At 47.4% G+C, this 15772-nt stretch overlaps 4 protein-coding genes across 4 annotated transcripts; 1 reads left to right on the forward strand and 3 right to left on the reverse strand.

The window, feature by feature from the left end:
* Window positions 1-72: 72 nt before the first annotated feature.
* Window positions 73-2030, reverse strand: CTRU02_215686 (glycosyltransferase family 90 protein (capsular associated protein); the record flags this gene model as incomplete). Its single annotated transcript, XM_070206533.1, has 3 exons — window positions 73-461; window positions 484-1260; window positions 1340-2030. The coding sequence occupies 3 exons, from the start codon at window positions 2028-2030 to the stop codon at window positions 73-75; spliced, it is 1857 nt and encodes a 618-aa protein (XP_070059775.1).
* Window positions 2031-7683: 5653 nt separating this feature from the next.
* Window positions 7684-8677, forward strand: CTRU02_215687 (uncharacterized protein; the record flags this gene model as incomplete). The annotated part of the gene is made up of 4 exons (XM_036733353.2): window positions 7684-7741; window positions 7907-8023; window positions 8083-8208; window positions 8289-8677. 4 exons carry the CDS (start codon window positions 7684-7686, stop codon window positions 8675-8677), a joined length of 690 nt encoding a protein of 229 aa, XP_036574923.2.
* A 2420-nt stretch (window positions 8678-11097) lies between these two features.
* On the reverse strand, window positions 11098-11538 carry CTRU02_215688 (uncharacterized protein; the record flags this gene model as incomplete). Its single annotated transcript, XM_036733354.1, has 1 exon — window positions 11098-11538. One exon carries the CDS (start codon window positions 11536-11538, stop codon window positions 11098-11100), a length of 441 nt encoding a protein of 146 aa, XP_036574924.1.
* A 2196-nt stretch (window positions 11539-13734) lies between these two features.
* CTRU02_215689 (uncharacterized protein) lies at window positions 13735-14866 on the reverse strand (the record flags this gene model as incomplete). Its single annotated transcript, XM_036733356.2, has 4 exons — window positions 13735-13893; window positions 13983-14237; window positions 14292-14441; window positions 14525-14866. The coding sequence occupies 4 exons, from the start codon at window positions 14864-14866 to the stop codon at window positions 13735-13737; spliced, it is 906 nt and encodes a 301-aa protein (XP_036574926.2).
* Window positions 14867-15772: the final 906 nt, after the last annotated feature.

Below are 15772 nucleotides of genomic sequence, written 5' to 3' on the forward strand. Positions count from 1 at the left end.
AAGGAGTAATGTATCGAATAAGCCAGTTTATGATCGGTCTCGTTTGATTAGATATAAAGGTAACGCTGAATACTAGGAGTCTCTAAGGCCCTCACGATTGTCCTGGGTGAGCCGTTTATACTCGAGAAGTAGTCTCACCATGTAAAGGATCATGTCTTCCTTCCGCAAAACTCTTGCGGCCCATTCTGCACCAGAAAGCCCAATCCGCTTAGCCTCATCATCGTGGGGCGTAATACAACTCTGCCTCTGCTCGGGCAATGCGGGTTCATTAAGATGACAGGTTCCTATGAAGTAGAACAAAACATCCCATAAGTCATCGTAACGGTTGTCCATGGGCACGAAATGCTTCCAGGGTATTAAGCGGGAATCGTGCCACTCTCGAAATATCGACGCCTTGATTGGCACAGAGTGAGAACGTATGAAAGTGAGAAACCTCGCTGATAGACTGAGCAAAAGTCCTTCTTGTGAAACATTAGAACTCACCGCTGAAGCCATAACCATCTACATCGACTAAGAACTTGTATTGGAGACACTGACTGAGGGGAATAAAGCCAGCATACTCGTAATCAACTTCGAGATAAGAGCAGTTCATCGTTGTTGCGAGTTCAATCTCATCTTCTGTGAGTTTGGGATATTCCTCATCCGGGTCTTCGCAAACGTTCGACACGGAAAAGCCAATATCCACATGATTACGGCAAAATTCAAGGAGCGCTGCCCCGTTCATTCGGTTTTGTAATCGTTCGCACATGCGACTTGGCATCGCCCATGAGCAGTTGCCGCTCTGTGCCGCTTTCTCGATATTGTGAGCGCTCGTCATAGCTACCAACCGGTGCCGGTGGTTCTTTTTCCAGTTAGCGGCCGTCACACGGGATCCGGTATTGGATCCTCGCCAAACGGCTTTGTCCAACTTCGACGACCATTGGGAATGTTCTGTGTCTTCTTCAGAATGATATTTCCAATCTTCCACCCAATCCAGAGCAGCTGGGGTTCGAATGACATGTTCGAGGTGGGCAGTGCTCTGTTCGGAAAACAATGGAAGTAGATCAGTCGAATACAATTGCTCGCGGGGAGCTACGAAACTTCCGTGCAGCTTCAGCAGTTCTGGCTGATGGCAAGGCATTTTTGAGAGATCATAATCCTGCACAAAGACCCCGTCACTTGTCATGTGGTTAATATTCCGTAGAGCTAGGCCACGGCGGAGGGCTGACGTCGGAGCACATGCTGCTTGGACTGCTTCGGTGATGTTAAGGTCTAATGTCACTGCCGGTCAGCCTTGTAAACCTATTGGCATAGTCTCGAAATGGACTCTCTGGACGTCAACATCCGACCGACAACGTACCAGAAACCCACTCGACGGCGGAATGTTTAGCGCTGTCTGTAATCGCAGCAGCGCACTTGTCTTTCGCGGCTTGGAGCCTCTCCCAGGGAACCCAGGTTCGTGGCGACACCACTCCAGTCGCAGCAATTTGCACACTAGGCACAACAGCCGGTGCCTCTCGCACTACAGCAGCAAGAAACTCTGTGTAAGGCTCACACCATTCGTAGTCGAAACAGTTCGTCTCTGCCGTACCGTTTCTGATCCAGAACCCATCAACCATGTCCTTACCTGGGATTCTGGTGATGGAGTCTATCATTCGACGCAAAGATGAGGGTTCGATGCTCCAAAAAGGATCTAGATCTTGGTAGATAGGATCCCAAAACTCCTCGACCATGACGGCACTATACTTCCGAGCTAGAACATACCATGCAGCGAAGCCGGGTGGTACCACTCGCCCCCGTCGCTCTTCATACGTTTCGATAGCTTCTTGGAGCGTCTGTGTTTCGGCAGACAAAAGGCCCTGAAACTTATTTTCCGCTTGAACGATGAGGGCATCTATAGGGTGATGCAAAATATCAGGTGGCGTGTAATACCAAAGCTGGAACGTAAGCCATGGAATTAACAGAGCTGCTGCTGCGAGAACGACGCAATATGCCCAATGAAAATTCCGGCACGGCGAACTGGGCAAGTTGGAAACATTCTTGCCCAGCATTGTTGTGAGTGATCAAGAGACTAGATGTACGAGGCAGGGGATGTGCATCAGAAACGAGACCAAGCGAAGGAAGGTCATCGGAAATGGTCTAAGGCAACAGGCCAAGCTTTTGTAGGTCTACGTCGTTCAATATACACGTTCAAAAATTACTATTTGTGTTAGACTGTTGCCTGTGTTTGAATACATGGCTGTGAAGCTGTATTAATTTCATAAATGTAATATGCGAGAACCAGTGAGAACGGAAATATAAAGAACAAAACCCCGCTTCAGCCGGTTTGGGGAGAAATCATAATCAAAGCACGACAATCACTCTTTGATCAATAAATCCATTTGGTAGTGCATCGAATGGATGCTGTACATCTAACCCTAGTTCTATGGACAGTACAACATTCCCCATGACAAGACGCCAACCCGCTTCTACTCCATTTTATACTCCGCAGTGCTTCTATACATAACATACTTAATAGGTGATTAAGGGCACATGCCTCATAACGCCACTGTCTAAATACAGTCAAGAGGGCTGCTTACACTGTGACGCGTTTCTTTGTATCAGTCGGGATTGACGGTACCTCTAGCATAGCCAATTAGAGTGGGATAGAAGTACTCTACCACAGGTTTGTTCTATGAAATATACATTAACTCTGATTGACCCCTCTTCCTCTATTGATAAAATTAATTTCTAACAGTCTAAGTTGGTAATCCATACTCCATCGAATGCCACTTGACGCCATGTTTGCCAAGGGCAGGGTAGTGCTAACTGGCCTCAACGCCTAAATTTACCGGTCTAATAGAGGACTCAGCAATATCGGGAACTTGAGTCAGGAGTTAAATTGGATAAATTGTCAAGTGGCTGTCAATGGGATATTAAGCTTTAGCGGCGGGACTTGAAGCATTGTAGACGATGGTGCGGTTTCACCACCCTCGGCATAAGGAGTTCGGCAGAGACTGGGGCGGAAAAAGACTACTGCTTAATAACACATCGGCGCATAAGACATCTACATTAGTCCTAGCGGCACTCTATTCATTCAGAAGCATTTGGGTTTGGATAGAAGTTCTCGTAAACCTCGCGTCAAATTTATTCCGGACTAATCCGCAATTCCAGCGGTCCGTTCCGTTCCGGCAAACTGAGTTCAACACCCTCGTCCGGTGCTCTATTCTTTTCTTTTTAGAGATTGCCCTAAGCGGCTCAAAACCTAGATCCTAGGTCGATCAGTTTACCGCCTCTGATGGCTTTGGTATGCCCACATAAAAGGCCTGTACGGAGTATTCCGCCGGAGGCAATGAAGTTAAAAGTCGGACCATTCTAAGTCCAAAGGTTTAAGTTAGCAGGTTTTAACATTTTCCGATTGCGTCAATTACAGCTACGATCAATCTACCGTGTCATTCGAGACAGCTTCACTACCTCTGTCCGGGTGTTTCAGAGTTTCAAAAAGTGCCGATTGATGAATATAGCCATGACATGAATAGTGTTGAAAGATTAGCAAATCGCAGAGAGAGAGAAAAAAGGTCTTGGCTGTTCCCTGAGTCATCAGTTCCCCTCATGATTATGATCTCGTTGCCATTCAGCAGTTGATGGAATACTGAACCTGTCACCCGCTTTGTTTTCTTGTTACGGTCCTAACATCATCATCGGCTGTTAGAGACGTTCATCTTTTCTAGTTTCATACAGCCTCTTTACAAGTCAAGATCCAATTCAATACAGCTGGCGGCAGACACACGATTCCTGCAGCTAAAATCATCACCCTGAGGAGCCTAAAGTTGTCAACTCAGACGGAGTGGGAGAACGGAGCATTCCAACTGTCGCCAAAGATCAAAGGGCAGATCTTCGTCGCAATACGATCCTGGTCCTTCCCAAACCATGCCCTCGCCTTTCTTCATAGTTGAAAGCGATCATGTCGCTTGGATGGCGTATTGCCGATACCGTCATATTGAGATAACTTTTCATTAATGAATCCCGCAGTGTCGACTGATTATTTCCTTTTTACCGATCAACTACCAGGTCTTCCTATGCTTTTGTCTCAAAGTCTGAGTTCTGTAAGTCACCGTGAAAGTCACACCATCTACTATCTGGCACTGGACAATACATTATTGGCAACTGGCAGAGGCATGTTCGTTAGCGTTGTGAGCCTTATATCCAGATTAGTTCCCCCGTGCATGAGGTAGTTTGTTTTGAGTAAGTTTCCCTATGCGTATCTTGCCATTACTAGTGATCTCAGTCTAGAAAATTCCCAACCCACCACCCCCTGGCTTACTTATACTACTAAGGAAGGTTACTAGTTTGAAACATCATCAACTTAACATGTTGACAACCTAACTCTAAAGCTCGGATCCCTCACTTCATTACCAATAGATAGGGTAACCTATCCGATGGGCAATTGCGGTGCTAAACTTCAAGTTTATCATGTTGAACTATTTTATAATGTTACATCAACCGCGACTTTTGCCAACCTTAAGAGCTGGCATTCAGTTAAAGTTCAACCTCCTCTCACTTTGAAGAGATATACTAAGTTTGATGTCAAAGGTTTATTGGCCAGCGGAAAGGCAAATTGTATTTTGTATGGGCCAAGTTGGCAAACTTGATTCACTGATTGCTTTACGACAAGCGCTGGCTTTTGTCATGTGAATAAGGGCATGACTCGACTCTATTGTACTGGCTATCAAATCGGAAAATACGATTGTTTCAATACCAACGTAGAATTCATGAGTATTTAATTGAAGAAGTCTCCGTAAAACCCTCCGAGCTGTAGTTCTGCTTAACTCATAGTCCAAACAACTCCTGCTTTAACACGTCTACCTCTTCCCGACCAAACAACATGAAGCTTGCCAACGCCGTTATCCTATGTGTTGCCACAGTAGGCATTTGTTCCGTAAGACACTCGATCCTGACTTGGGCTGCCTAGCAAGAAAACTAACTCAATAACTACAGGATCTCAACCTGGACGCAGACGGTCACATTGACGAGGTTACTATCCCAATCGATGGTGCTTCCATCGGCCGGCGTCAGTGGGACGCATCGCAGTATTTCCGACGCCCTAGTAAAACGTCACCCAAAAAGTCTCCGAACAAGAAATCCAATTAAAGGATCGTTCAGAAAGCCTGATTCCAGGCTTTGGTACAAGACGCACCTCCATAGGAACACAATATCAGTTTAGTTCTGTACATGCTCTCGTGTTCAACTGCGCCTGCTGCCAAAATAACTCACGTCCAAATGTGAAGAAAGCTGAAACTAAGATTGAAATATGTCGGTCCTTAGTTCCGGGTACCCCGTCGAGTGCTGAGAAGCGCCAATTTCATCACCCAAAGCAAATTTTTCCCACAATCTAATCAGTAAATGACAAAAAATTCATTCCTTTCTGTTCCAGCCTTTTTCAAGACCACCGGTACCGCCGTTCTGACCAATATTGTCTTGTATGTGTATGCTGACCTTGACGCTCACGATGGCTCCGTGGCATCTGGAGCCTCCAAAACCACCTTATGGACTCAAGGGTACGGCCCATGAGCCTCCGGCCGAGGCACCCCACTTGACCTCTTTCCTCTGTGCATTCCCTATCCCCTCTTCTGCGAGACAGCACTATTCCAATGCCATTCTCATCTTACTCCACATTAAGTTCATAACTACTACATCTTAATCAAACAACTCTGCCATGTCTCTATGCAGCTGCTACTTCAATGTTCACCTACAAAGCTTTATGAAAATATGTTCTAAAGAATTTTGATTTTGTTGGATAGAGATAGGCCCAGACTGACTGCTAACCCGCTCTTGGCAAAATGGGAAGGGTATTATTATACTTGGTCTGCACTTGGGCAGTTAACTGTATTCAAAATCTTCCATTTCGTCGGCCAAACCGTCATGGGGAGGACCGCGTGGCCCGTCTCTTGCCGGAGGCAGTTCATACCAAGTTGGCCTGCGACTCATGATCCAATTATATACATGATCGAAATCACGGCATGTGTGTAGCGAATGCTTGCGGATCACGATGCCCCAGTCCGGTCCAAGATCCTCGAAGAACATTGGCGTAAGGTCTATGTTGCACTGTACGTATTGACGCAAGTAGTCTACACAGTGATCTTAATGGTTCCCAATGCCTTTGTCAGCCTAGTTGTTGGTAAGACGAAAGGGAAAGGCATACCTATGTGCGTGGACCATTGTCTATCATCCATCGTGTAGCCAGGGTAGGTTGTGGGTCGCAGAGTTCGACGGATAAGATTCTAACCACAACTCAGATTGACTCCCACATGTATGTTTAATGATGGCTTGATGTGCTTACAAGACAGTGAAGAGCGTGGAAAACCTCCAATCCCATGACGTATTTTCCGTCTGGAAATCCCAAAGTTTGGTTGGCGATAGACTTGGCTTCAGTACCTGTTCTATTGAAGTTGATGGCTACGGATGATCGAAGTCAGTTGGACTGTTTTTCGAGCCTGGCTCAAAAGGGGGGGGGGGGGGGGGGGGGGGGCTCGCAAAGCAACACTACCTGCTAGTAGCAAATCCCAATTCTTATCTACGTCGGGATTAGGAGACCCATAGTAAATTGGCTGGCCAGGCTCATGCTCTATGTGCCATGCTCCAGAATCGAAGTTGGGCCGAATATGATTGTCGAATTCCTTCTGCACTAGTGATAGCCCAGAACTTAGTTCCCCTGTGATCAAGTTAGTACATTTATGCGTTTCCCTGTTTTTCCATGGTGCATTTGCAACAATCGATATTCAGAGCGTACAGTAATCCGTATCGTAACTTTGCGCCTGGAATTCTTTCTCAGGCCGATAAATGCTGTTTCCAAGGCCAAATCTCACTGTGATCCGTTCGCGAATGAAAACGAGTATCACAATGGCTTCGAAGACAGATAGCCCCGCAAGAATCCAGATGCTCCGACGTTCTAGACTCGTTTGGTCTTTCCGAGCCAACTCAGATACGTCGGTTGAAAGATCAATGGCCGGGACGCGCTGGTATCTATTGCTGCAGAGCATCGTTAGTAGTTGAGATGAGCGATCACATCAAGTGCTTAACCTCACTGTGCCGGTTGAAGTTGGACGGAAAGCCAAGAATCAATAAGTATTCATCATTCTAGGCGCGACTTGACTTCCGACAACAACTTACCACGACAGGGCATAAAAGCTTCCCCTTGGCTTGAGGAATAGACTATAGAAGGCGTTTCACAGATGAAAAGCTTAGTGGAACTAGGGGACGAAACTTTCCTGTCGTACATACGTAAGGTATCATCTACTGAACACTCCTTCGGTCTGGTAAACCAACATAGTCCCCGCCATCCGAAAGCTAAACCTTACGTCAAACCTTTTCGATGTTCGCTTTATGTTAACAAAGAATTGTACGATCACAGCCGGGGCAGGCTCCCCCTTGTTAGCAGATTCTTTGATTAATGATTGCGCTGATTGCATGCAATGTGCATGTTTTTGTTTATAATTTGTACAGTTTGAATGGTCGATTCAAGTGAGAATTCAATCGGACGGCGATTATCTTTGGTGAGCACAGAAAAAGCACAACCATGCCGAAGCCTGATTTAATGAGACTTTAATATACTGGATAAAATTTCTGGTGAAATTCAATAATTATCTTCAACCAACATTGATCCTGCTCAATTAGCACATTGAAATCCCACCTAGGCCCCTTTGACGCAGCAAAATTTCCTATAAGATGTTGAAGATTCTCTCGGTACTTCGTTCATTCTCGATTGACCGCACTGGCAAACCAGGTTCGCAATACACTGAGGTGCCGTGTAACCATACAGAGACTCCATTCGAAGAACAAGTGGCAGATGAACTGCATTGCGACGGCCATCATGACATCCTCATAGAGCTTCTTTATTTACGGCGGGCTATACGCTTCAAAAATTGCCTGATTTTAACATTAACTATAGCGCTTACTTTGACCACAATCTCTATTGTTGCAGTCATAACTGGATGGGTGCCGGCGGGGAACACGAACCAAAATATCACACCCGCTCTGAGCGAAGTAAACGGTCTCCTCCCTGTCCGTAAGTATTTAGGCAGGTAGTTTTGCGTTTGCGTACACTTTCAAGCTGACCTTCAACAGTATCAAATCGCGAACAGATATTCTGGAATGATTCAACATATACGCAAGAAAGCAGCATTTTGAGAAAGGAGCCCTTTGAGAAAGTATCCAAGCGAATCAACGAAACCTGGACATCACTGATGCCTAGTAAGTATTATTGTGCTGTATATAAGGCTCCTTCAGTGAAACACAGCTAACGAGGAATGTTTGCTTTTCCCTTGCGGCAGCGGGCGATGGCTTTGTGCCGATTTCCCATCCGGAGAGACACAAACTCCCACTCAAGATGCTGGATGACCATGATCAGCCTATGAACATCTTCGGCATTACTGTTTACCATCAGCTGCACTGTCTGCACTATATTCTGCAGTCCTGGGTTTCGTTCGTCTACAGTGAGAAGCAGGAGAATTTCTTCCCCTCCCACATCCTCCACTGCTTCGACTATATCCGATTTGGGTTAATGTGCGGTGTGGATACGGCTCTTGAGGGTGCCAGTCTCGTGGAAGGGCCTCGACGCGGCACACTTGGTCTCGGAACAGTTCATATCTGTCACGACTGGGATGCACTGTTCACATGGGTAGAAAATGAAAATGCCCAAGTCGAGAGCAAACGTAGCTAGATTTCGATGTTTAGCAACGAAGCGTGGCATAGAATTCATGCCAACATTGACCAAGGGTTCTACGAAGCTTCAGGTCGTTGGATTCTCAGTTTAATATCAATGGCACTGCATGATAAATGCATGTAGTTAGTGTGAGCTATGAATGGGGGAGAGCATATAGGTGCTCATAACCAAATGCGAGACACGCGCCAGCGTTATCGAGCTTCTTTCCAGCATTAGAAGCATGCCAATTTAATCAGGGGAAGTGAACACAAAAATAGGTTGCGAATACGTGAAAAGAATTGCCCTAACGAGATGGAAAGTGTAGACATGTGAAGTACAAAGACTTCTAAATCGTCTGGGAAGACCCCTGTACCTCGTTCCTGAACGTCCTCTGCTTTTCGAGGTATAAACGAGGGCTCGGTCCGCAAATTTTCATACCAACCAGCCAAGTCAGCTGAAACATTTGTGTTCTCAGAATGAATTCAGGCTTACAGCCAGCCCGTTATTCAAAACTTCCGTGCAATGAGGAACCCGAAAGCGAGGCTCTCAGAGAAGTAGAGAGGCTTCTTATCCGATGCAAAATCTTATCAGGATGTCTAGGAGTTGTGATAATTTTCTCGATCATCTCACTTTTATTCGCTTTTGTTCCCTCTCGAGCTCCCTTATCGGACAGGGCATGCTCCCGTCAACTTTCGGTCTATTGTAAGTGCATCACAGGACATGATATTGTGGAACTTAATCCTGACCATGACGGTAGCACCAGCTATTGATGGCATCAAATATGAGGAGGTAGATGTGCGGGTGACCGAACCCCCAACGAGCGTTTATAGCGGCCCTCCCTCACCGGAGCTCGAAGAAGCATGGTATGCTTTGTACAATAGTGAGTCAGGGAGATGCTCACACATCTTGGTGTTCGATTGCACTGACGCGCCAAGCGTAGTTGGCCAGATGGCAATCCCCCAAAACAAAATCCATTTACTCACCAACTCATCGGAGCCACCGATTTACGGTCCGGAGGGGCCGTATCTGCGCCAAGGAGACGGTAGCTATCGCGCGATACCGAGCGTTCTACATCACCTACACTGTCTCAACACGATCCGACAGTACACGTGGCTGTTGCAGCCTGGCCCAGTGCGTCACTACGGTCCGGGAAGCGTTCATGGACTTGACGTACCGCACCGACTCCAATATTCAAACACGACCAATCGATCACATATGGATCACTGTATTGAGGTTGTTCGTCTGGCCTTGATGTGCAATGCAGACGTCTCCCCAGTACTTGAGATTGCGGACGCTAACGCCGAACGATTTGAGCGAAGTCAGTGGAGTGTCTTTTCGAAATGTCGAAGTTATAAGAGTCTGCAGGATTGGCTGGAGGAAAACATGATAGTTGGATTCAGTGAGACGGTCGATATGAACAACAAGTAAATACATGTGTCGGGGCCACATCGAGAGTTGGTACTGGATGAAGTTGCTTTGCAGAAACTAACAGAAAGCCGATGTTTGCTTTCACTATATGTTAGCGTAGATGGCGCCGTGTGGTCATTGAGGTTTTGCGTCTTTCGCAACTACAGGTGAATAGTGCGTCCTTGTAAGCAATTCTTTTGTGGCGTGCTGCACAATCTCCCTGGTGGGATCTTGCCGCAGATGGTCTTCGAGCAGATGACGAAGGTGAAATTAGGGAGCCTTGGAATGAGGAGCTATCTGTGAAGGGCTGCGCCCACTGATTATTCAGTCCATGAGTGCTTCTACCATGAGAATCTAAATTTAAGGAGAAGAAGTAGGATTTGCATAATTTTGCAGACATTTCGCGGTTTATAAAAAGCGAAAAGCGTTCACCGTTGGCGGACGCAATAGAAGTTGCGCGTTGAGTTCTGTTTCCATTCAAGTACAAAGTGATGTTCACCAAGCAACAACAAGCTGACAAGGCGTTAGTTGCTCTCGAGGACCATTTGAACAGCTGTATGCTACCTCAAATCACAGAATATCTCAGGCTGTCAGACAAGGCAGAATTCCAGTCGTACTCGAGGGATTCCATCTTTTTATACTCAAAATCCATCCCGCCACGAAGCTTGTATCATGTCAGCCACTTGAATGAGAAAGATTTTATGTACATCTCCAGTAATCCAGTAAGTGGTCTTCCTGTTCGTCTGGAAAGGTGCATAGACATCACATGTACTTGATGTTGCCCTCGCTCCTTCTGCTACTCCGAAGCAGTTATAAATCTCCACCATGGTTCGTTCGTACCCGGTGCAATACAGCGATAGAATTTGCATACTAGTCGGCCCTTGTCCATAACGACGGCCACGGGGATTGCGCATTGGCGCTGTCGACAACAGCTCAGGTACGACGTTAAAACTGGCACGGAAGTGAGACATTTCGTTAGTATAAGAACCAAGAGAATACAAGCTTTTGAAGACTTCCTTCTCACCTGGACCTCAATAGTGTTCTGTCAGTCTCTTCTCTAGAGCTTTCAATCGTCTCTCAAGAAGCCTCCGCGTCGGGCCATTTCCCACCGCTGCCAAATAGTCCGAGTACCCATGCCCATTGATGTCCCAGTTTCGAGGGTTCCAATGTTGCTGGACACCAGGTCTGGCAGCCCACTCAAGCAGGTAATCGAGAAAGCGAATCAGATCATTGGCGCAGATTATCATCAGTGCAGTGACGCCGCGAGCGCCGAAGGGCTCGCTTGTCCAGTTAGCTCCTCTCTCAACAAGAAGGCTCGCGGTTTCAAGGTGACTGTGTGCCAAGGCGATGTGTAGAGCGGTTGCCCAGGGCAGATCTTTGGGACTGACTACTGTGTCTGCGTCCAAGTGTACCTTGAGGTGCCTCGATGGACAAAGGCAAGGCTGGATGGCGGGGATGTCGACGGGCTTCATGACCCATGTGCTGGCGATAGCGCCAACATGGGGCCAAAGTAAGGAACGGTGGTACACGGCCAGGTGCTCTCGATCGAGCAGCCAGCGAACCACCTTAGTGTTTCCATGCTGGGCAGCCATGTGTAGGGCATTATACATGGCATGTTCGATGGGGAGGTCTGCGGGCCAAGGCCAATGGGGATGACAGGTGGTGCCCGGAACTAAAAACATGGCCCAGATGTGCTTGAGGTCGTGACGTTCGATTTGGACGAGGGTATCGAGGGCGAGCTTCGGTGGTTGTAAAGCGGCCCACAATACCACCGGCATTGCGGCGGCCTTGAGCATTTCTTCGCGCCGGTCAGCATGGGTGCTCCAATCACCACAACCAGGATCAGAGTGGGAGAGGGATGGCTGAGACGACAAAATCAGGTCCGAGTTGCGAACGGAGGGAGAGAGAGGGTTACGAGGCTGCATATGAAAAACACCCTCGAATTGAACGTCGTCAGGAGGCGGATTCTCTTTGGAATTGCCGCAGCGTAGTTCGTATCCGTAGACAAGATAACCAGGATCCTGAATCCTGCATCGATCTTGAGAAAGGGCCAGTCGGAGAAGAAGAGGAATGGTCAATGCTGAAATGTTCTTGGAAGTGAGAGAGAGAGATCTGAGGGTGGGAAAATGATTGGTCTGGAGGACGATCAGCCTCAACACATCAAGGGGAAGAACAGGGCTACCAGATGATGATGGCATGTTTGTCGCTGGATTTGCTGGTGGGCGCATTGTTTTCGTAGGTAGGGACTTGATTGACATGGATGAGGGATGCCTATGATGGTGATGGAGGTACTGTTGAAGTGTTGAAGGTTGAGGTTGAGATGATGTGAGAAGGTTTGTGAAGTCGAAGAGGATCTAAAGGAAGGCGGTTGGGGAGGAGAAAGTACGGGAACAATGGGCAGGTAGAACCTCAGGCAGGAGATAGGGAGCGGAAGGCAGAAGACAAATACCTGGACACAGAAGGAGAATTCAAGGCAGGAGACAGCCCTGGTAATGGCACGCTGTGGCTTGGTCCCGTCTTGGCGGCAGTCGACTTGCTACAGAATAGACTGACAGAAAAGTGGATCTGTGGCTTGTTTCCATCAACTCCTTCCGTTTGGAGGGAAGCAATGACGATAGAAATCATACAAGAGAGCAGGTGCCTGATGGGCTGATGCCTTTTTGGGGCGACATCTCCGGCCTGAAGGTGCCATGCAGCCCTGACTTGCTGTAGCGAGACCTAGAGCACGGCCAACCGTCGGGAATACTCGAGGGCGCTGTCAATCAGGTCGTATGAACCGTTCTCACTCGATCAAGGAGATTAAGAAAAGTAAAATTTGGGAAAATAGAACAGCCATGAGTGATTCTGTGGAAACATAGGTTTTGAATTAGCTTTGTGTATGTAGCTTTTGTATGTGACATGTCTTTGTGAGATCTGATTGTCCAGTGCATGCTCATGCAAAGAGTGGTGGGTGGGTAGCAGAAGACATTCGTTTGCTTATATAATTGTGTGTTACATAATGCAGACCTCCCAGGGACCTTGACGTTGGGGATGGAAACGAAGCCATCACGATAAGAGTCATGTCATATTGCCCAAATATGACACTGAGAATCATGGATGTTGGTTTGCAAGCTAAGTATTTAATGTCTCGAAATTGTGCCAAACATTGAATTCCATGTCGAAACATGATGCCACCACGTTACATTACAAGATGAAATACACAAGTAACCAGCCCCATTTATTGAGTTGTCTTGTTATTGCCGGGTTTCTGGGTTTTCTGGAATAGCTGAGATGCAGAGACTGGACTCATTACTTCCTACCGTTTACACCCTGTGGCATCTACAGAAGTCTATACATTTTGGTTTCCAGGCCGTTTGACGTCCAAATGCAAATCAAAGGCAAAACCTACCAAAGCTGGGTTTCATTCTTAGACCAACCCACATCACTGTAACAAGTAAGTAAGCATCTAGGCACAGTCTAGTCCTACGTCAAACAAGGACGGGACCCGTCAAGGAGTAATCACCAATCCCAGACGGCCAAGCCATCCTCAATCATTGTTCTGTACAGACGCCCCCTTCTCTTTGGAGCAGTAACTAAAGCAAAACATTGAAGCCGCTCATCGAGAGCTAAGTAGCCTCCAACAAGTATCAAACGTTCTCAAAAATAAAAGAAAAAAAGGGACCACCTCTCTATTCCAGCAGGCTTTCGTACATGGCCTTGTAGTACTGCCTCAGCGGATCTGGTAACAATGGGGGTATGTCCCTTGCCGAACGAGAGGTCTTGGTGGCGAGGTCGGCGTTGCGAATGACATGAAGACCGCAGTCTGTACTGTTGGGCTGCTGGGGGCACTGCGAGAGCATGATTGAACCGTTAGCTATGGAGTCATTCTTTCATCACACCCTAGACTAGAGGGATATTAAGGGGGCTTCTCTCTTACGTTTATGGTTCGCGGCTCGGGGAGGGCCACGTCGTCGCCCCAGACGCGCCGCAGAAAGTCGTGCAGCAGTCGCGTCATGCGCGGCTTGTAGCCGTGGCCGAGGAGAGAGTCGTAAAAGTCGATGCTTTCCATTCGGCGACCCACAAACAGCACCCAGTGACCGTCATGGCAGACGGGAGCTAGCCAGCGATCCCTCGTGGCCAAGAACCCAAACCGGCTTTGGACGAGCCTTGTGGAGCGCTCCGTCTGGGACTGCTAGACGGCGATAATGTCAAACGACCCGACTCGGCCAAAGAGGGGGTCTCTTGCCGCGAAGCTCTCGAGAATTGTGTCGACGGTGCCGTCGGAAAGCATCTGACCAGGGCGGAACTCATTCAGGCTTTGTCGACGATCGGGGGGGTTCTGCTGTGCGATAAGAATGGCAGCAAGGTCTAGTTCTTCCTCGTCTATAGCGAGTTCCTGTGTTGTAGTTTGTTAATTTGTGTAACTCGACCTCGCAGGCCTCGCGGGTCTTGGAAGAGGGAGAGGTTGCTAGTGCTTACTTTGTTAGCTTCCGAAACTCGAGGCTCGGGGGGGTTTTTCTTGACGGGCCGCTGTTCCTCCTCGCTCTTGATGGCCTTGAGTCTGTCTATAGAGACGCGTTGGGTGGCTGGCTCGGGGGTTACTCTCTCTGTCTTGATCTTGACGGCGGGATTCGTGGTCGCAACAGTCTTCGGCGGGTTGTCTGGGAGGTTGGTGACGGGTCGCCTGTTCTGATGGGACCTGAGAGCGTATCTGAAGACAGAGGGAGTGACGCCTGTCTCACGCATTTGAGCAACTTTGCGTGCATCAGACTTTCGGGGAACAGCAGTCTTGTCGTCATGGGAGGAGTCGGTTGGTGACATGATGGCAGGCTACTCTGGTGAAATTTGACAAGTTGGACAGAAGCCTGTGGTAGAAGAAAGTAGTGAAGGAGAGGAAGGGAAAAGAAAAGTTGCTACGGAAAGCTGGGTAAATTACCCGAAGCGACTGACAAAGAACAAAAAATAAAAGAAAAAAGGGAAAGAGGGCGAGGGTGAGGTGCCTAGAGGTCGAAATAACATCTGGAAGTGGGGAGCTAGCAAAGGTCATCTAGGCCTTTTGTCTCGTAGTCTTCATGATGTTGTTGTTGGCTCTATCTAAAAATTAACAGCTTTGAATAAAACACGTGGATTGGTTCTAACATCTTGGTAGTCTAACCTGAAGCTGAATTTTAGTAATAGTTATGCTGACAAAAGCACCTGTGAAACGACCCAGGGCTAATTATCAATTATGTCTACAGTAGCCGGTTGTTACTATATATTCATTCTATTATGGCATTGGTCCCCAAGTGACTTATGTTTCGTCTGATCATGTAAAAATGTCTTCGCTCTTAGTTCCGAAGCAATTGCCATGCATAGATGTCTCGTGCAAGTCTTCCACAGTTACGCTTGCGTGGGAGATAAAGAGGAGAACATCTTAATTAGTAGGTCAACTACATCACATGCGCCATAACATCAAACAACAGAACATCATCACAGAGGTATGGGAATGCAAAATTGACAGGCAGAGAATTCTCCCGAAGACGCTCCAAATCATGCCCGAAGGCCGCTTTTCATTCCCCTCCCACCCAACCAGCTCCCAGTATCTATCATTGAAATGAAAAAACAGAAGAAGAAAAAACATTAAAAACACAAAATAGAAAAGAACAAATGAAAACAGCAGCAACACACCAAGGGCAAACAGAAAACGAACAGAACAAAGATAAAACAAGGTAAAGGAACTCAAAGCAC

The sequence above is a fragment of the Colletotrichum truncatum genome, assembly GCF_014235925.2.
Source record: "Colletotrichum truncatum strain CMES1059 chromosome Unknown Contig_0018, whole genome shotgun sequence".
Taxonomy (NCBI): Eukaryota; Fungi; Ascomycota; class Sordariomycetes; order Glomerellales; family Glomerellaceae; genus Colletotrichum; species Colletotrichum truncatum.